This window comes from Asterias rubens, chromosome 8 (genome assembly GCF_902459465.1).
Source record: "Asterias rubens chromosome 8, eAstRub1.3, whole genome shotgun sequence".
NCBI classification, from domain to species: domain Eukaryota; kingdom Metazoa; phylum Echinodermata; class Asteroidea; order Forcipulatida; family Asteriidae; genus Asterias; species Asterias rubens.
The window spans coordinates 5,961,707-5,983,156 of record NC_047069.1 but is presented as its reverse complement, the minus strand read 5'-3'; the positions used below and the strand labels follow the sequence as shown (position 1 = coordinate 5,983,156).

Sequence of the window (21,450 nt, the reverse complement as noted above, 5' to 3'; positions counted from 1 at the left end):
CTAGCTAGAAGGAACTGGCATTGGACAACCACAGCATTGTTTAGAAATCAATAGGTCACTAGATGGCGTACACAACACAATGAACCACGGCATACCAGATCCTTCCCCATTTCTGCTTGGTTTCGGAATACTTTAGTTTGAGTTGGCCTACTGCATACATGCCAACTGTAACGCCCACTGAAACCATCCATTGTAAACTCTAATTGCATAGAATGGTAGATTTCAGGCAACTGCTTTTATTTGACGGTCTCTTTTAACGGTCTTCTTATATAGCGCCCTCTAACAGGGACTGGCCCCTTATCTTTAACTGGTGTTTAGTTAACGGTCTCATTATATAGCGCCATCCTACGCATTTAGGCCGTGTCCGAAACGGCGACTTCGACTTGAGCTACGGCTAGATCACCGCGTCTGCACGCGATGAAGAATAAGCAGATGCGTGCGATCTAGTCGTATCTCTAGCCGAACTCACCGTTTCGGACACTCTAACCGTACGTAATGTTTATTATGCACATGTTGTCAAATTGTGGTCGAGAACCAAACATTGGGTGCACATTTCTTAACTTTATTTATAAGAGGTCCACGTAACTAGTAGTAGCCCTCTCTGTTCGTGGTTTCTTAATAAACCTACTTAGTTACTCATTATAACGTAATCTTTACTCATAACATAAACTAAGTAGGTAATTTAATTAACGGTGACATTAAATAGCGCCCTCTAGTGATGCTGGTCTAGTGCGCACGTGCAATTATTAATACTAGACTTAACCACCCAATGCCTAGGAGGGCGCTATATAAGGGGACCGTTAACCAAACTAAACAACCCACTGCCTAGGAGGGCGCTACACAAGGGGACCGTTAACTAAACTAAAATTTAGTACCCGGTTCGTAGGATCGAGAGCCAGGGTGCTTGCAATTGCTGTGTGATGACAGGTGGTCAATTCTGCTCTATTGCTCCATGGTCGACCGGTGTCTGCTGCGTGCTGGTTGTTGGGTAAGTACCTAGGTTTTTCCTTTTTTTTTACCGAGTGTTTTTTTCTACCTCCATTTGTTGGTTCAATCATAATGTATTTTCTAAATGTTTAAAATATAAAGAATTAGTCAATTATATTGAGACATGGTGATGGGTAACTATCCTGGTGTCATGTGTTTTCAGTAGGATTACTTTACAGGAAAATTGTTCACAATCAAAAACTTAGTTTTTTTTTTATAAATCATCGTTCCAATTTTTTAACAATAACACTTACACTTCATGGTGTGTTGAAATGTTTAAAGTTTTGGTTTTACAATCCGCCATTAACAGTGCTTAGGCATGCATGACATTTGAGCAACATCATATGTTTTCACACCTTTCATTGGTTGGTATTTTATTGAATATTCAGAAGCTAGTATGGTGTGCAAAATAAATCAAAAATATTATTCAATTACTTCTCAACAAATTTAATTACATTTTTGTCCTAAGGCATTATGGCTACTACTATAGAATCCAGACCAGAGATTCAAGGCATGAAAGTAAAACACCCCACCCCCCTTGAAGCACACACACTTCATAACAATCCGTTTTCCCCCATTTCAGACCAGTAATGTTTTGTTTCAGGAGATAAAAAAACCAATCTATGATATTTTCTCTTTAATTTAATGTAGACTTAGTATTTAATTACTCTTATCGAAATTTCTACATCTACATCTACGCTGGTACTCAGCAAAGTCCACTTCTGGATGTAAAAGCTGAGGTAAAGACTGAAGTAATTTATTACAGTATGCAGTTGGTAAATAATTGGTTTTTTTTTCATTTTCACTTGAAATATTTTAACTTTTTCCCCACTCGTCCTAACTCGAGATAAGACAAGTCCTAACTCTTTGTGAAATCGACGGCAGGCTACTAGGGCAAGTCGGAATCTGACAAAAAACGATCTGGCTGACCAAGAACTGGTCGATCTGCTGCAAACATCCAATGTTGCATTTCTCATGATGATTTCTATTTGGCCTGCGTCCGAACTTGCTAGACTCATGGAGGACTGAGGGTTCATCTGATTTCTTAGCAAATTTGTGAGCAACAAAGCACGCCTCACCTTCCCTACTACGGTGTTTGATTCTGTTAAAATCCATTCACTTTTGTGCGTAAGCCAATTAAAATCTGACAAAAGTATATAGCTAGTGCTCACTCAAGCGGAACAGCTGAGGAACGATTTGGTAGAAACTAAAAAGCTATGACCTTTATTCACCACTACTTAGTGCCAGATTTTTGGAAACTTAAACAAAATCCATTTAAGATACGTTTTTCTAAATGTATACTTTTTTTGAAACAACCTGTAAACTCTTTTTTTCCCCCCAAGAATTACCCCTGCATGGAACAATTGTCACTGCCCCCGCTCTCCCAGTTCAAATCCACTCTTAATCTACCTTAGTTGCTTCATCGGTCAAATGCGTGCGTAATCTTGGCGTGATATCCCATCTTGGGACTTTGCCAAGTAGAGAAGAAGAAGTAGAACTAGAAGTAAGGGTAATTCAAAGTGCTCAGTATTTTTCCTGCAACTTTCACGCAGAGACACTAGACCCAGTAGCTGGAAGGCCTGGGCGAATGATTCGAATATCCGGTTAATGGCGAATAGGTTTACCTATCCGTAACCGCGAATGCCTTTTTTTTCTTAACCAGATATCCGCAATGGGCGCGAATACCGGTTTATAAACCGGATAGTCCTGTAATTACAACCAAGTAACCGGATATTCTTTAATATCCGAATATCCGCGGACGTCGGGCGAAAACTGATAGGAATGTTTTGTCTGAATCCCTAAGAAACTTCTATTAAGACAGGCTAAAACAGCATAAATTAAGTATTTAACTCTCACCTCCGTGAAGAGTTAAAACAATGACACTTCTGACGTAATTGTTCAAAGATTACGAAAGTTTTCCTTCACGTAGAGTCAATCACGATCAAAAGAATTAACTTCGGATAGTTGGTCAGCGGTAACCGAATACCAAAATTTCACTATTCGCCCAGCACTAGTAGCTGGGGCGCTGTAATCCTTTTTTTTGCGAACCTTTGACATTATCGGACATGACCGAGAATGTCAAAATTCAAAATTTGAAAATGAGTACAGCGCCCCAGTTACTGGGTCTAGCGGCTAGTATGACACGGTGTCAAAATACCAAAAAATGAATACAACGCCCCAGTTACTGGGTCTAGGATACGAACTGCCACTAGCTACTGGGCAACCTCGAGTCTAGTTGGTAAGACACTGTTCTTATTGCTTTGGTCGTTGGTTCGAATCCCACCCGGCGGAGTATTATGACTGCACTGAGTATACAGTGCTAGCACACATCAGTGTATGGGTAGAAACCAAAATAAACAGGGCTTACAATACTTTTTACGAGGTGCGGTGGCGCAATATGCTGCTGATCAATCAACATTTTTTCAATCAACATTTATTTCCATACAAACACAATATACAAATACAAACAATAGGATTTAACAAGACTGAAAACTGTATGGAGGCATGGCCCTTTATAGCAAAGCTTGTAAGCTGGGATGCCTTTAAAAAAACAAAGGAAGGAAATAAGATCACTTAAATTATAAAACATTTAAATTATGGACGATGTGACCTCTGACGTCACACGAAAACCATAACATGATTCGCGCGCATACCGCCGGGCAAAACCTTTGTGTTTTGGCAGCCAGCTAGAAAGTGTACGCAATCTTATTAGGACTACGCAACTCAGTGCCCGGCCAAACATGACGTATATAGTGTTTTGTCAGCAGAGGGCGGTTTGAATGTAAACAAAGGTCACATCGTCTATAAAACATTTAAATTAATCCTGATCAAACCAGGAACACTGGGGCGAGCGAGTCCCTTTTCTCTACAAAATAAAGTAGGTCTGTGATTTGCCAGGAATTCCTTTTGTATTGTGAACTCGCCTTCATAGGCTTCAATTTTCAAGGCAATCTCCACTTGACCACAGGTCTTGTGGCTCAAAACGTGGGTGGGAAGACGACACCCACATCGGACGTATGCAAGCCTTAAACTAACTTCACTATTAAAGACACTGCACACTATTGGTAATCACTCAAAATATTTATTAGCATCAAACCTTACTTGGTAACAAGTAATGGGGAGAGGCTGGTAGTATAAAACATTGTGAGAAACGGCTCCCTCTGAAGTGGAGTAGTTTTTGAGAAAGAAGTAATTTTCCACGAATTTGATTTCGAGACCTCAGGTTTAGAATTTGAGGTTTCGAAATCAAGCATCTGAACGCACACAACTTCGTGTGACAAGGGTGTTTTTTCTTTAATTAATATCTTGCAACTTCGACGACTGATTGAGCTAAAATTTTCACAGGTTTATTATTTTATGCATATGTTGAGATACACCAAGTGAGAAGACTGGTCTTTGACAATTACCAATTGTGTCCAGTGTCTTTAAACTAAACGAGCACAGTAAATTTTCCTCTCATTAAGGGCATCTCTATGAGGAAAATGTAAATTTGTATTGAAACCTTGCAAAGGGCACCACATGCCATGGGTTAGTTTAAAGACTGGACATGGGTTCTTTCCCATCTGGAGTGTCAGGATAATTCAGTTTTGTATAGTTTCCTCTATCCAATTAATAGGACTCACAGATTCACAAAAAAACCACGATGGGAAAACAACATGTGTGAACAACACCTGTCATTACCAGTGACGTATGTGTGGCGGTACATTTAACTATTGATTTGTTTGTTAAAGGAAGGTTACAGAATTGGTAAGAAACAAAATAGTGAAGATCACAGATTTACACAAAACTTACACGGTCTAATGATGATAGTTGAAAATATCCCTTGAAATAGTTTTGTCTGAAATGTCATATTTGATGAGAAATAAATAATCTAACTTCGCATTTGGAGTTTATCGCTCAGTGAGCGTTTTATTCATTTTTATTTTGGCAGAGATAGAATGCAAAATTTGTTATCGGTTTTTCACTATTCTCTCATGACCCAGATGGCCGGTCGATCTCAAACTTGTACAGGTTTTTCAGTTTATGCATATGGTTGATTACATAAAGAACTTACACTGCCAGCAACTGTTTTGTTAGCAAAAACCAATTTTGTAATGTTCCTTTAACAATAACCCTTATATTGAGGGATCTCTAACTGTCAGAATAATCAATTTAAGCATGGCATATGGCCATTCCTTTATAGACGCATTCATTTGCATAAATCACTACCAGCCTGTAAGGAAATCTGCATATTTGTCTATAGAATTATTATGCTAATAATGCCTGGTACGTTATGTATACATAATGATGTCAGTACATAATGTTAGGTACTCTGGTACTGTTTACATGTGATACAGTGTGCTGCTGTTAATTGGTATGATTCACTGCAGTGTGGTGAACGAATGGTCAGTGTCTGGATTTAATATATTTTGATAAACGGCAAAAGTTCTAACTAAAAGGTAGGATGAACCAGTTTTTTGTTCAAAGAAATTTAAATCTAAATGTATGTATAATGTTATGAATAGTTTGTGTTTAAATGTCAACTCATCTCTTGTCTTAGTGATGGTGGTTGGTGCGTTGGCACCAGTGGTTAGCCCCAAGGAGCATTGCTTTCCATGGATCATTATTAAATTATCTTTGGGTGGTTCTGAAATGAACTGGTGGCCTTTTGAAAACTCTTTGCATTTAACCAACAGCTCACTATAGAAGCTATTATGGTAGGCATGTATGGTATCTCTGCAAACCTTGTGTCAAAAAAGTTTCCCCAACATACATGCAAAGTTTCTGGACCTGGACCCGAAATCTGTGATTTAGTTCGGGCTAGTAAACTCACAATAGGCCAAGCCCAGTGGTTGAGTTTTCATTTTATTCAAATTCCTCACATTTTTGATATGAATATGATTAATTCTTTTTCAATTCTCTTTCAAAAGTATTGAATTCTACTTTAAAACTAAGAACATTAACAAAACAAGTTTTCTTTGATGGCTTGTTCGCAACTTCTTTTTGATTCTGTCTTGTAAAATATACTCTGGTTTAGTGGGCTAAACGTTTCGAACTACAAGCCCGGCAGCCCATTTCACGAAATGCTAGGATTAATCCTATCTCGAGTTAGGAAGATTAACCCGACCTAACTTAGGATGGGTTCAATGCAACCTACGTCTTCAGATAGCGAACTTAACTCGTCCGAGGTCCTAAGATTAATCCTAAGTTAGGAAGAGTCTGGTGAACTCGATGGCTACAGTCCTGGGATGTTTCTCCCTAATCTCGAGCCCTGCATAACCCAGGGGTAAATATGTACATGTGAGAGCAGAGATGAATCCTGTGATTGATTAAGCTTGGTGCGCTACATTCTTCAGGCATGCAGCTCTTTCGCGTTTTCGCGGAATTTCACGTTTAAAGAAAATTGATATACGCTAACAAAACAAAAATCATAAAAAATATAAATAAATAAAAAGATCATTAAAAAAAAATAATAATTTGGGGGAAGGGGTAATTTTTTTTAATGCCCAATTTACGCCCGGCAACAACAATGTACAACTAGGCCTATAATGTAAAAAGAGCCTAGTACATGCTAACAATGCACCTTAGAGCATTATAAACCTCAACATTTTCTAGGGTACCATTGTGGGTCTCACGTCCCGTGGCGTTTCGGCTGCCTCGCTCCGCACTTGCATTGTGTCTTTGAAAATGATCCTCTTTTTTTTGGGTATGCCTGATACTGTATGGGAGCCACTTAAAGACAGTGGACACTTTTGGTAATTGTCAAAAACTAGTCTTCACAGTTATCTCATCATATGTGCTAAAATAATAAACCTGTGAAAACTTGAGCTCAATCGATCATCAAAGTTGCGAGATATTAACGAAAGAAATAACACCCTTGTCGCACCATGGTCACACGAAGTTGTGTGCTTTCAGATGCTTGATTTCGAGACCTCAAATTCTAAACTTGAGTTCTCGAAATCAAATTTTTTGAAAACTACTTCTTTCTCAAAAACTATGTCACTTCAGAGGGAGCTGTTTCGCACATTGTTTTTTACTATCAACCTCTCCCCATTACTCGTAATCAAGAAAGGTTTTATGATAATAAATATTTTGAGTAATTACCAATAGTGTGCACTGCCTTTAAATGACTGTGGCTAGACTATCATGTTGCAGTTCCCATCCCTCGCATTTTGGCTTGTGATTGAGGATGATTCGTCTCACACATCAACAGTAATTATTATTAAATTATGAGTTTGAAATTGGCAGACACAGGTCCATTAATGTTAGTCAATCACACTCATGAGTGGTTTTGTAACTTGTGCAAATTAAAGGGGGCGTATACGTTTGGTAACCGCTGGTAGTGTTTTTTTGAGATATTGTTGGAGTGGTTATGTCCACGCAGGAAGAATATTCAGCATTTGGAGCACACTATCGCAGAAGCATTACTGCAGTAACGCAATTTTCCTCTGTTTAAGGAAGTGGACACTATTAGTAATTACTCAAAATAATTATCAACATAAAACCTTACTTGGTAACGAGTAATGGGAAGAGGTTGATAGTATAAAACATAATGAGAATTAGCTCCCTCTGATGTGACGTAGTTTTTGAGAAAGATGTAATTTTCAATGAATTTGATTTTGAGATCTCAGAATTAGATTTCGAGACCTCAGAATTAGTTTTTGATGTCTCAAAATCAAGCAGCAGAAAGCACACAACTTTGGTGACAAGGGTGTTTTTTCTTTCGTTATTATCTCGCAACTTCGACGACCAATTGAGCTCAAATTTTCACAGGTTTGTTATGTTAAAATGCATATAATGAGATACACCAAGTGAGAAGGCTGGTCTTTGACAATTACCAATAGTGTCCACTGTCTTTACGGGGCACTTATTTTAGGAGAAATGTTAGTTTGTACTGGAACTTTGCAAAGAGCACCAGAAGCAAAAGCACAGCGCACCGCGGCAATTGCTGGTTGCTATGGGTTATTTTGAGGCCTGAAAACCCTGCCTGTGGTCAATGTTTTCCTCAGTCTTTGAACTCGTGATGTTTTGGGACTCCAGAGTATGACATCTTAATTTGATTTTTCTATTTTGACCTTGTGATTGTGTAGGCCTGTTGGATTGGTAAAGCACTGGTCTCGGAAACAATTATGCCGTTCGTTCTCTTGATGAAAAAAACAAATGGAAGGGCATTATTGAAGAGTATTACTAATACCCTGGCAGTTTCCATGACAACCGATTCCGTTTCAGTGCATCACTGAGAAGTTTCACATACATTGTTTATCCCTTGAGGAAAATGAGAAAAAATTATATATCCTGCGTTGTGTTCCCCATGGAATATACTCACTGACGCATTAAAACCTAAGTCTTGAAGAAGAAAATGAGACAAGATTTTATTCTGCGTTCTGCTGCCCCTGGAATATTGCCAAGTTTAAAATTATCTTTTGTTGCTAGAAACGAGGCGATATCAAATTTGAACTAGGGCCCAATACACTATAAAGTTTCTTCAACCTAAGTCTTGAAGAAGAAAATGAGATAAGATTTCATTCTGCGTTCTGCTATCCCTGGAATATTGCCAGTAGTGTAAAATGATCTTTGTAGCTAAAGACAAGGCAATATAAAATTTGACCCGGGGGCCCAATTTCACTATTGTAAAGTTGCTTATTTTGCACAAAAAACTTGCTAAGCACCAAACACAAAATTGCTTACCAGAATTTGATAAGTGGGACACCTGTTGCATTCTTGCTTGATGTTCAATTAAATGACATTTTCTTTTGCAAAAATAAATTCTACCGTCCTTGTCGTGAATTGAAATAGCACACTGTGACGTGCCACAATCTTTCCATACTGCAAATGCCTATTGATTTACAGGTTGGCTCACATTTCAAGCATCCGCCCAGCCTCAATGACCTTTTTTTTTCTTTTCTTTTTTTGTTATATATAGAGTGGTATTTTTTATATGAGAAAAATAATTGCCATGTGTTATTTCCTCTCTGCAGGCAGAAATACTTCCATGAGGCCACTGGTATGTGGGGAACTTGCTAGTGGTGGCACTGTGTTATGTGACACATGACTGTACACATATCATAGAACTACAGTGTTTGCAACACAACACAGATAATCAGACCGGTGTTGTTTCTGAGTTCACTCTTCAAGACCACAGTTCTTCAAGACCAAAGTTCTTCAAAACCAAAGTTCATCAAAACCACAGTTCTTCAAGACCAAAGTTCTTCAAGACCAAAGTTCTTCAAGACCAAAGTTCTTCAAGACCAAAGTTCTTCAAGACCAAAGTTCTTCAAGACCAAAGTTCTTCAAGACCAAAGTTCTTCAAGACCAAAGTTCTTCAAGACCACAGTTCTTCAAGACAGTTCTTCAAGACCACAGTTCTTCAAGACCACAATTCTTCAAGACAACAGTTCCTCGGTTTGTTGTTTTAACAGCAAACTACATGTGGGTTTATTTACATGAAAGTTTAAACCACTGACCCCTACGGTGTAAGGTTCAACCCACACTGCAACTTCCTAGTTTACAATACCCTACATTGGTCCACTTCAGCAATGCGTTCTTTGGTATGCTGAAGTTTGTATCTTTGGAACACACCAACGCGTGACGTTGTCGACCGTCACCACTGCTTGTCACTCCCCACCCCAACCTCGGCCATGTGAACCACATCATCACATGTTATGAAAGTTTCATGAGTCATTCATGTGATCTGTGGTGCTGCTGACGACAGTCTCAACCGCATCATCCAGGCCAAACTCCTCTAGTACACGGCTGATGTAAATAATGCACACACATGCAATCTACGTCATTTGCTGCAGTACTGTACAGAGTCAGTGACTGAAGACAAAATCTGTATTACGGCGTACTCCAGCCACTTGTCCATGAGTGAGAGATTGGATGGACTTGATTGAAGCAAGCGTGCTGTAGAGAATGCAGTGATTTATCGTACAGCGGCTAATCATTATTCTGACTTGGCTGGTGATGGAAATAATGTGAAGCAGAGAGTCAATAACATAAATGTAAGTGTTTTATTTTCTATCAACCTTGGGTTTAACTGGTCTCCGTCTGTATGCAGGTTAAATTATTGTGTATTCCTCTTTTTTTGACAGTATGCATGAGTTTACTCACGATCGCCGAACGAACCTCATAGTTCTATAGTAGCATGAGTCATAAATTTCATATACTTAGAGTACTTGGATTTGTTGAAATTTAGCATTTTTGCACGGGCTATATTCTCGGATTGATGAAAATCATCCACGAGGATTGAAAAATATAATTTGTTTGTTCGAGTTCTGAAAGTTCTCAATCGCTTGGACTGCTGGCTTGCCGTAACTATAGCAGGTTTACAGACAAATTTGCATATTTTAAGGGGTCTATGAACACAGTTTGAAGATAATGATAGTAGAAAGCTTCCCTGAAAATATTACTTGCTGAGGTGCTGTAGTTTTTGAGAAATGAGTAAAACAATGGCATGAAACTAATTTTCGTCTCAGTGATCATGAGACGAAAATTATTTTATTTTTCACTCTATAAACCGCAGTACTTAACGCTTCTCAGATTTGTATTTCTGGGGGATTATTCTTCCTGTATCTGGACATAATATTCACTTCCGATTTTCTGTGATATCTTTAAAAATGCAACCACCTATGTATTTGAAATTGAATTTCCACAAGTTAGTTTAATTGTATACACATTTATATAGGATTAAAACAGTTGAACTTTGACTATCTCCAACCTTTTCATTGTTTGGTTCCAAACGTTGACCTGGTCATTGTATCTCCTTACCTCTGTGTGATGAAAAACAATCCTTGGAAGTGACCCGACCCAATGACCTCCATCACCCTAGGGAGTGCAAAATGTTTGGGTCATGTTGCAGACCACATACTGGGATAGGAAAAGGTCACCCCAAGAACCGGGTGTTGTCTTTTCTGGGACCGTAGGCCTACACTTGTGGTTTAGGGGAAAATAATTTTTATGAAATTTGATTAAAACTCTAAAACTACAATTCTAAAACTAAAACTTTTTAGAGAAAAATGAATCATTAACAAATTCAAATAAAATTTTTACTCGGAAAAAGCTAAAAATGCAGATAAAATTATAATTTCAGGCTGTACTTTGGAAAAAAACTTTTAAATTGGTTATCAATTAATTTGAAAATTACATAATGGCAAAAAACCTCCACAGCAGCGCTTGAAAAGCAGTTTGAGGATCATCTCACTTAAAATTGTAGTATGAAAAGACGACATTTTTTATCCCCCAAAGTTTGAATCTGACGAGCCTACTGTACAAGCTGCATGATGTTTTTCGGATTGTGTACTCCTATTGACCCCTTTTGCACGCGCGTCACATGCGGCGACTGGTGCCACGCTCACCATGTTGGTGGGCAAGTTAGGTTTATGTGTATTAACGCCGCGTCGTCTAAAATGCACACTTCACTGCATAATGCACAGCATACTCTATGCATACACTTATATGTGAAAACGCACAATGAAATTGCCAACCAGTATGGCGCATTCAAGATTTTTCTGATGATGACGTCAGGTGAAATGGGTCAATACTAGGGATTTCTACCTGTTCACTCCGTTTTTTGTTGTTCTAAAAAAAAACGTGACCACTTTGGAATGAAATGTTCGCAGGTTAGTTTTATTGATCATAGGATTAAAACAATCAGACAGTTCCAAAAACCAAAGGAATACTTGGCCTTCATTTAAGGTTGTAATATGCTGAGTAAGCTTTGAAAATTAACAACTTGGGTTATCTCATAATCAATTATAGGTCCTCCCGTTTAAAGGCGGTGGACACTATTGGTAATTACTCAAAATAATTATTAGCAGGAAACCTTACTTGGCAACGAGTAATGGGGAGAGGTTGGTAGTATAAAACATTGTGAGAACCGGCTCCCTCTGAAGTGGCGTAGTTTTCGAAAAAGAGGTAATTTTCAATGAATTTAATTTCGAGACATCAGATTTAGAATTTAAGGTCTTGAAAGCAAGCATCTGAAAGCACACAACTTCATGCGACAAGGGTGTTTTTTCTTTCATTTATATCACGCAACTTCGATGACCAATTGAGCTCAAATTTTCACAAGTTTGTTACTTTATGCATATCTTGAGATACATTAAGTGAGAAGACTGGTCTTTGACAGTTACCAATAGTGTCCAGTGTCTTTAACAATCAGACAGTTCCACAAACCAAAGGTATTCTTGGCCTTCATGTTAGGTTGTAATATGCTGAGTAAGCTTTGGAAATCAACACCTTGGGATATCTCTTAATCAATTATAGGTCCTGCACTTTAAGAATGTGGAGAAAATATTGACCTTTTTGTGGGCAAAAAGCCAGAGGGGAGTGAGGGAGGTAGTAAAAGGTGAGTTGAAACAAGGTCACTTGAGACTAGGTGGGTGTATTTAAATCCTCGACGGTATGCAATGGTACAGTGATGGTTCGTGTCTAGTTCTCACTCTGTGTTTATGCGCGCCGTCAACGGCAGAAGTGTTTTTAGTTTTTGAAAACCTTTAGGTTGGGGCCTGATTTTTTGATCGATAATTACGAAAAATTCAGAAGTATACACATATCAAAAATTACATTAAAATGTCGATCAAGTGCATTATAAACAAGTTAAAGACACTTGACACTATTGGTAATTGTCAAAATCCAGTCTTGTCACTTGGTGTATCAACATATGCATAAAATAATAAACCTGTGAAAATTGAGCTCGATTGGTCGTCAGAGTTGCGAGATAACTATGAAAGAAAAAACACCCTTGTCACATGAAGTTGTGTACTTTCTGATGCTTGATTTCGAGACCTCAAATTCTAAATCTGAGGTCTCGAAATCAAATTCGTGGAAAATTACTTCTTTCTCGAAAACTATGTTACCTCAGAGGGAGCTGTTTCTCACAATGTTTTATACTATCAACCCCTCCCATTACTCGTCACCAAGTAAGGTTTTATGCTAATAATTATTTTGAGTGATTACCAATAGTGTCCACTGCCTTTAAAATAGCATTTCTATTAAAAACATTCCGCTCAAGTAGTGTTTAAAAAAGAAGAGGGATTAATAATACTCATACAACATGTGTAGGCATTATACTGATGTGTTTAAACTTGGTACTTTTCTGAGCTCTGTGCCTGTGATTTTTTTTTCACAAAGCTCGGGAAAGTACCAAGAACACACATCAGTGAATATTGGTAAAACCAAAATTGATATTCTTCGTCCCTGATGCAAAATTTTCCATCTATTAAGAAGAGATGTCTTGTTGTATACTCAATTACATGCAGAGTGGAGGACATGCTGAGATGAGCCAATTAGAAAATACTGAACCATTGTGCAGCCCTGCCCTCTATCTTCAAGATAACAGACTTGGCTGGCCACACCCAAATTGCATACACAGCTACGTGTATTTCTTTGGCAGCAGCTTGGTTTGCATTTTAGAAGAAACAAAACAGTGCTAAAAACATGAAAAACAATGTTTTATGAGATATTTTAAAGACTGTTGGCTGTGCAATTTGGTTTTTTAGTTGATGTGTTGACGCATTATGGGGAAGAGCTGAATTGTAAATTAAGACAAAAGATCACTGTACTTGATTGATAATGCATTTGATTAGAAGAAGAAAACAAATAAGTAAACAAAACACCAAAATAAGTATTTAAAAAAGTGCCAAGTTTAAAAGACCAGTCTTCTCACTTGGTGTACATGTATCTCCACATGCATTAAAACATAACAAACCTGTGAAAATTTGAGCTCAATTGCTCGTTGAAGTTGCGAGATAACTATGAAAGAAAAACACCCTTATCACACGAAGTTCAGATGCTTGATTTTGGGACCTCAAATTCTAACTCTGAGGTCTCGAAACCAAATTCTCGAAAGCTACTTCACTGATAACATCTGAATATCAGCGGTATTTCATCTAGTGTTAATAGTGGGTCACCGTCAAAGTGCAAATTGAGCCCAGAGAATGCCAAGCCAGTTATTAATTTAGCGACTCAACAATGAGACTGACCAGAATATGGGCGTGTGCTGCTTCGGTGTTGCATGGTGTTGGTACGGACACGCAATATGAACAAGCTCAGTGTTCTATAGATTGTATTTCTATTGTGGCCTCTGAAAAGGTGTCAACGAAACTGCTATTACTGTAGAGTAAATCTCTGCATTGAAATGCTTATTAAGTTAAAATACTGCAAGTTATTTGTTAAGGGGTGGGGCTGGAGGGAACGAACAAATACTAGAAACCTTTTCATCGTAATTTCATCGGGCCAGTTTCAGTTACATCTCTCGTGAGTTGGCTCGTGACAACTACTTAATTTTAATGAATGCAAGCTTCCTCTTTTTAAAAAGCAATGTTTTGAATTGATAGTGGATTACCTGAGCTTCACAGAGCTTACATAAGAAGCATATAAAGTAAACATTGGCAAAGTATTTTTTAAAGACACTGGACAGTATTGGTAATTGTCAAAGACTAGTCTTCACAGTTGGTGTATCTCAACATATGCATAAAATAACAAACCTGTGAAAATTTGAGCTCAATCGGTCTTAGAAGTTGCGTGATATTGATGAAAGGAAAAAACACCCTTGTCGCACCTTGGTCACACGAAGCTGTGTGCTTTCAGATGCTTGATTTCGAGACCTCAAATTCTAAATCTGTGGGCATCGAAATCAAGTTCGTGGAAAATTACTTCTTTCTCGAAAATTACTTCAGAGGGAGCCATTTCTCACAATGTCTTATACTATCAACCTCCTCATTACTCGTTACCAAGTAAGGTTTTATGCTAATAATTATTTTGAGTAATTACTGATAGTGTCCACTGCCTTTAGGTTTATATACTGCAAGTTATTTGTTAAGGGTGGGGTTGGAGGGAAGGAACAAATACTAGAAACCTTTTCAGTGTAATTTCATCCGGCCAGTTTTAGTTACATCTCTCTTGAGTTTGCATGTGAGCACTACATCATTTTAATGAATGCAAACTTCCTCTTTTTAAAAACTAATGTTTTGAATTTAAAAATTGGCAAAGGGTCTTAACGAGCATTGGAGAGCTGTTGAACATGGTGAGCGCAGGTGGTTTGTCCCAGCTCATTGTTTTTACAAAATGTGGTTTTCTTGTACTGTGTTAACAGAAACATCTGAGTAGGCCTATAAAACATCGTGGGAAACTGCTCTCTGTATCTTCTTCACAAATGTAAAATGTCATTGCTTTAAAGTAGTGTCTTACTTATTTTACATTACGTTTTTTTATAACGAGTAGGCTTTCAGATACAAGTTGTTCAGATGGAATATTTTTTCAAGGACAAACCCAGCCCTTCAATTAAATTGTTGGTGCAATTGTATGGATTAGTTCCCTGCAGAGACAGCTTTTACTGGAAATTCTTGGCATACATGATTGTACATTGAACATGGTGAGCGCAGGTGGTTTGTCCCAGCTCATTGTTTTTACAAAATGTGGTTTTCTTGTTCCTGTGTTTACAGAAACATCTGAGTAATATCCTGTCAATAAGAAAACTCAGTGTGTGTGTTTTTTTATAATATAAAAGACCTACATGAAATAACTTTGAGGCCACTGAGATTAATCAATGTTTATAGACAGTGGACACTATTGGTAATTGTCAAAGACTAGCCTTTACAGTTGGTGTATCTCAACATATGCATAAAATAACAAACCTGTGAAAATTTGAGCTCAATCGGTCATCGAACTTGCGAGATAATAATGAAAGAAAAAACACCCTTGTCACACGAAGTTGTGTGTGTTTAGATGGTTGATTTCGAGACCTCAAGTTCTAAATCTGAGGTCTCGAAATCAAATTCGTTGAAAATTACTTCTTTCTCAAAAACTATGGCACTTCAGAAGAAGCCGTTTCTCACAATGTTTTATACCATCAACCTCTCCCCATTACTCGTCACCAAGAAAGGTTTTATGCTAATAATTATTTTTAGTAATTACACGTAGTGTCCACTGCCTTTAAACATTTTGATCTTTCCTTTTGCTGATGAACAAGTTTGAAAATTTCTCTGATTATGGAAACTTTTCCTGTGTTATTTTGAATCTAACAAAATATCTCCCTGATTGTATAAAATCTCCTTGAATTGATGAGCGGGGTGACAGTCACAGCGACGGTGTATATCATACAGTGTTTTGGCTGGTAACTTGCTAAGCAAATATGTTTGGTGCTAAAAAAAGCAAGTTTTTGTGCTTACATGCTTAATGAAATTGTGCCTTGTAGTCTAGTAGAGTTTTTGTCTTGCAATTCACAGCCTTTCTTTTATGATATTGTTTTTTATTTTGCACAGTGGTATAATTGAGATGAGCAGAACCCAGCCTTGGGTAGTCATCAGATGTCACACAGCCTCTCGGGAGCTTTTCGTTTTTAATGAGTTTGCGGTTGCTCAATAGTCATGGAGTCAACAGTACTTCACCTTGCTGTAATATGGAGTGTTGCATGCATTAATGTATGCATTGCAATCAATGGTGAGTGCACATTTGCTAAGCAAAGTCTGTCCCGAGCCAATGAGGCTCATTAGGCAGGCGTTTGTAGCCAGTTTCCTTGCCATTTAAAAACGACTGAGAGTAATTCTCATTTGGACAGGAAGGATGCCAGTCTGTTGCAGGTTACTCACCGGTTCTCTCCAGTAACCATTTGTACACTCCTGGATGGAGAGAAGCATTTATGATAGGCCATGATTCAAAACCACACTCTGTAAATTATAGAACTTGCGTCCACTGCCCTAGACCACTCAGCCATGACACCCCACATTTGCAAAGTGAACAATCATTAAACAATTTGCTTAAGGGATTAGCTAGGATCCTTTATTATGTGGCGTGTTGTGGCCGAGCGGTTTAGCGCATCAGACTCGGGTTCAGGTGGTTTAGTCATTTGAGTGTGGGTTCACATCCCGGTTGTGACACTTGTGTCCATGGGCTAGTCACTAAACATTAATTTGCTTCACTAATGGATAACTGGGTAAAGATGGTTATTGTGTCTGATTTAGCTTAGTGTGCCTCATACTTGGCAGCACAGGCTGTTTACTCCCCAGGGAGCTGAGATGGTTTACGGAATGGAATATATGGCCCAGTGAACAGAGTTATTAATGTTCGAAGTGTTCGGTAACTCAGCAGCCAAGTTTCTTCTTTATCCCTACTCAGATGTATACTAAAGCACTGTGCATAAGCTTGTTTAAGTAAAGTCATGTTGACAACAGAACAAATCCACAGGCATCAGCATTATATAGCAGATGTCTTAACCGCTAAAACAGAGTTCTGATCCGTTATAGTATCCAAACACCATACATTTGTTTAACGTTCAATCACTTGACATCCATACAGACACATCAGGGTCTTCACTTCTTGCCAGTATGTCAACTCAGATCCTTCATCAACCAACCATCTTGCCTTCATCAAGGACAACTCAGCATCCGTCCCAAATTCCCACGCTGTACCCCACACCGTACCCCACACCAACTCCTTCAATGACCACGCTGTCACACTTAGCAACAGTACTCCACACCCCTACCCCATCGCCTACTCACTCAGCAAGACTAATAACAGGGGTATCATCGGGGGGAGTGGATCTCCAACCAACTCAAATGATGAATTCATCACTATCCACGTCTGCGCCATTCCCTCCCCCTCCCATTCCACCCCCATTCCCAACTCCTATCTTAAACAGAACTGAGATTTTTTCACTGACGTCAATGCCATGGCCTACACATTCGATTCCGGCTGGTGTCTCAGTAGTATACGACCTTGTGACGTCAACTGTTTATGAGACGGCAACGATATATGCGACACCCTCTAGTATTGCGGTGCCAGGTTCATCAGCCACACCAGGCATGACTTCAAGACCCATGGAGTCTCAGTCGTTTATGAGCACCCCAGCACCAACACCAAGCAGCTCATTCACCCTGCCAGTATCCTCTGCTGTACCAACACTGGGTACCACTCCAACTCAAGCTAACTCCGCAGCAGATGGAACCACAGGAAGCGTTACAACCAGCCCCACTCTTTTCTTCCCCGTCAAGCTTATAATGATCCTCGACGGGGAGTGCAGCCATGTCAAAGGTCAAGAGCTTCTCTTCGGATTGGCGTTCAACAAGTTCATCGCCGCCCTCCTGGAGATAGACGTCGGCCGAATAAGCGTTCAGAAGATTCGCTGTGGCTCGGTCGTGGTTGACTTCACAGTGGAAGAAACTTCAGAGGAGACCCTAGGAGACAAACTGACCCATATGGTGGACGACAATGAGTATGGGTTCCAGTTTGACAACCAGAACTTCACTGTGAACAGTGCCGCTGTGATCAACGTCCCAAATCAGACCACAAAACCGCCAAGGACCGGAAGGAATGGGTTAACCTTTGAAGAGGAGCAGCTCTTAATCTACATTGTGATTGGATCAGCTATGGGTATCGTTATCCTGCTGTCGTTGATACTTCTCGTTCACCACCGGATCAGGAAATCATGCAGCAGGCACGCCCAGTCCTTTGATATCCAAGAAGAGCCTCATATAAAACTGTCGGATTTTAACATGGCGCACACGTACATCCCACGGCCGCGCAGCATCTACGGGTCAAGGCTTAACAATGGTGCGGAAGGCACGTACCACACCAGCAATGGGAATGGCACCTCCGACCATCATACTGGAATGCAGAACCCCCACTACGCTGACGCCGAGGCCGCCAGGGATCACTACCATGAGGTTGTAGATGACAGGGCACCAGCCATGCAGACTACCAGGCTGAGTCAGGATTTTGGACGAAGTGCTGTGCCTGAAATGAACCTGCCACGATTAGAAGGTTAGAGTTTTATTTTTGTAAAAAATTCAACTAATGGTGGAATAAATTCCTTTATGTCTGAATATGTTTCCTTCACAAAATTTTTACCTGAAATAGTATGATTGTATTAGAAGTTAGTTTTGCATCATGATAAACAATAATAACAATACAAAGCATTTATACAGCGCTCTACGGAGAACAGAGCGATTTACACAAGACTAGGACAAAAGAAAAACAACGAACTAGGATGGGTGGGGAAACAGAGGCTTTTGAACACAGGCACTGAGCTCATTCCATAGGCGAGGGGCAGGCCATGGAGAACAAACTATCCCCAGCTTTCTGTCTAGTTCTAGGAAGAGAAAGCCGGGTCTGATTAGCTGATGTGCGGAGTCGTTGCCTGTATGCATCAGCGGCATTAGAGTTGTGGGATTGTACAAGTTCAACCAGATATAGTGAAGATTTGGTGTGAAGGATTTTGTATACACGAGTGACAAGTTTTGAAGGTTAAACATCATTTGTTTTTACCTTTACAACGATGTGTATTTGGCACAGCTTTGCTAGCTTGGTGATCTAGTGGTAAGATAACTGCTCTAGCAATTAAATGGTTGTGGGTTTGAATCCTGCCCGAGTGATTTGTCTGTGGATTAATCGCAGAACTTGGGAAAGTACTGAGTATATACAGTCTCTCGGTGTATAAGGGTAAAAACAAATTCTGTTTTTATTGATCATCTTCTTTTAAAATGTGCATGGTTAAAATGGGGGGAAAAACTATCGCATGGCTTGTAGCCAACAATTTTACTTGGACCAGAATTAAAACTTAGAAACTTTCAGAGTTTGCTTAAAAAGTTGATTTACTGATTTAAAGACAGTGGACACCTTTGGTAATTGTCATACACCAGTCTTTTCAATTGGTGTATCTCAACAAATGCATAAAATAACAAACCTGTGCAAATTTGAGTTCAATTGGTCTTCGAAGTTGCGAGATAATAGTGAAAGAAAAACACCCTTGTCACACAAAGTTGTGTGCTTTCAGATGCTTGATTTCGAGACCTAAAAATCTAATTCTGAGGTCTTGGTATCAAATTCGTGGACAATTACTTCTTTATTGAAAACTCTGTTACTGCAGAGGGAGCTGTTTCTCACAATGTTTTATACTATCAACCTCTCCCCATTACTCGTTACCAAGTAAGGTTTTTTGCTAATAATTATTTTGAGTAATTCCCAATAGTATCTACTGCCTTTAAAGGGTTTGCTAAAAAAGTTGATTTACTGATTTAAGTCTCCTTTTATTTGATTCTCTGTTTTTATTTGTGGAATTCTTAGGAGTTTACAGAGCTGGACAGGATGAGGAACAAATCATCAACGACAACTTCCTACGGCCCAGCCTGAGCCGCCGAGGCAGTGACAGCAGCACAGTCACCAGGCTCTCTGCAACATTTCATGCCCCGCCCGATTGTCCACCCACTCCGCCCCTGCCGTCCCCTCCTCGCCTTCCAAGCCCTCCACCGTCTCCACCGCTCGATCCGCCCACTCTAGAGCTTCCACCGCCCCCTCCTCTTCCTCCTCCCACCCCGACGATGTTTCATGATGGCACACCTCTCGGCGCCCGGCTGTCTGGAATAAGTAACGGGAGCTCTTCAGAGGCGACCAACTCACTTCACGGAGACGCGAGCTTCCTTTTGTATAAAGGTTGTGACTACGACCCTCAACCCTCGGGGATTGACAACCCGTCCTATGAAACCCCCAACCTCGGGGATGATGAAGCACCAAATGCACATGGTCAAAGGATACCAAGCTTTTACAATATGCCTCCTGCACCCGTATAGCTTAATACCAAAAAGAACAGCAATCTCATCAGTACCGAGCCTTTTATCACAATAAATGCATTTTTACTCATTTGAGAGAGTACTGTAGAAATAGAACCCGGAGAACGAGGAGTGTCTCATTGTATGTGTGGTTAGGTTGAGAGACCATTTTTATGGATGTGCGCTCGCCATTTTGTTTTACGCAAAATATTTTGCCATACAGTAGACGTCACATTGAAACATGAAAAACAGTACAAACGGTCTAGGTGCGATGCTATCGTGCCATTTTGCCATACATGCGTGTCAAGCGACGATTTATTTGACATACACGCATATCGCGCCATATCGATACGCAGCGTCCACAGATGACACAGAGGGCGGCTGACCCCAGCGTTCTTCAGGTTCTATTTCTATGGAGAGTACCAAACTTGAGAGTATACTATAATTTGATTTTTAATGCACATAAAAAGCACACTTTAGCGTGGAATCTCTCTGCAACTGATTTTAAGATATTTTTATATTACCGTTTAAGAGGGCTGTTTTTTTCCGCAATTTGTAAACAGTATTTTTTACCACTGTGCCTCTGTAGTTTATGTGTGTGTGACCAAAGCACTACCGTCCACTCACAGATTAGTCGGGTCTCAAGAGGTTTTATGATAATAATGGATGATACAAATTATAATAATCTGAATTTAGTGTTCTTGCTCACTGGTACTTCAATGCATTGTATACAAAATGTACTTATGTTTACACAAAGGTGAGGGGTTTGTTTTGTATAGGAGGTAATATTGAATGACTTAAGGATTAAAGGGATGGTACATGTTTGGTAATTACTCAAAATAAATATTAACTTAAAAACTGACTTGGTAACGAGCATTTTGGAGAGCTGCTGATAGTATAAAACATTGTGGGAAACGGTTCCCTCTGAAGTAGCATAGAT

The 21,450-nt window shown here is 39.4% G+C and overlaps 1 protein-coding gene across 3 annotated transcripts; it reads left to right on the top strand.

The window, feature by feature from the left end:
* The first annotated feature begins 884 nt into the window (after window positions 1-884).
* Window positions 885-21,386, top strand: LOC117293784. 3 transcript variants are annotated; one of them, XM_033776224.1, is made up of 5 exons: window positions 885-988; window positions 8,946-9,968; window positions 16,230-16,407; window positions 17,263-18,726; window positions 20,029-21,386. In XM_033776224.1, the coding sequence occupies exons 3-5, from the start codon at window positions 16,335-16,337 to the stop codon at window positions 20,529-20,531; spliced, it is 2,040 nt and encodes a 679-aa protein (XP_033632115.1). In that variant the 5' UTR covers window positions 885-988; window positions 8,946-9,968; window positions 16,230-16,334; the 3' UTR covers window positions 20,532-21,386. The 3 variants fall into 3 exon arrangements, with proteins under 3 accessions (XP_033632115.1, XP_033632116.1, XP_033632117.1); XM_033776225.1 differs by lacking the exon at window positions 885-988 and adding an exon at window positions 5,354-5,426; XM_033776226.1 differs by lacking the exons at window positions 885-988; window positions 8,946-9,968 and adding an exon at window positions 15,090-15,123.
* The last annotated feature ends 64 nt before the right edge of the window (window positions 21,387-21,450 follow it).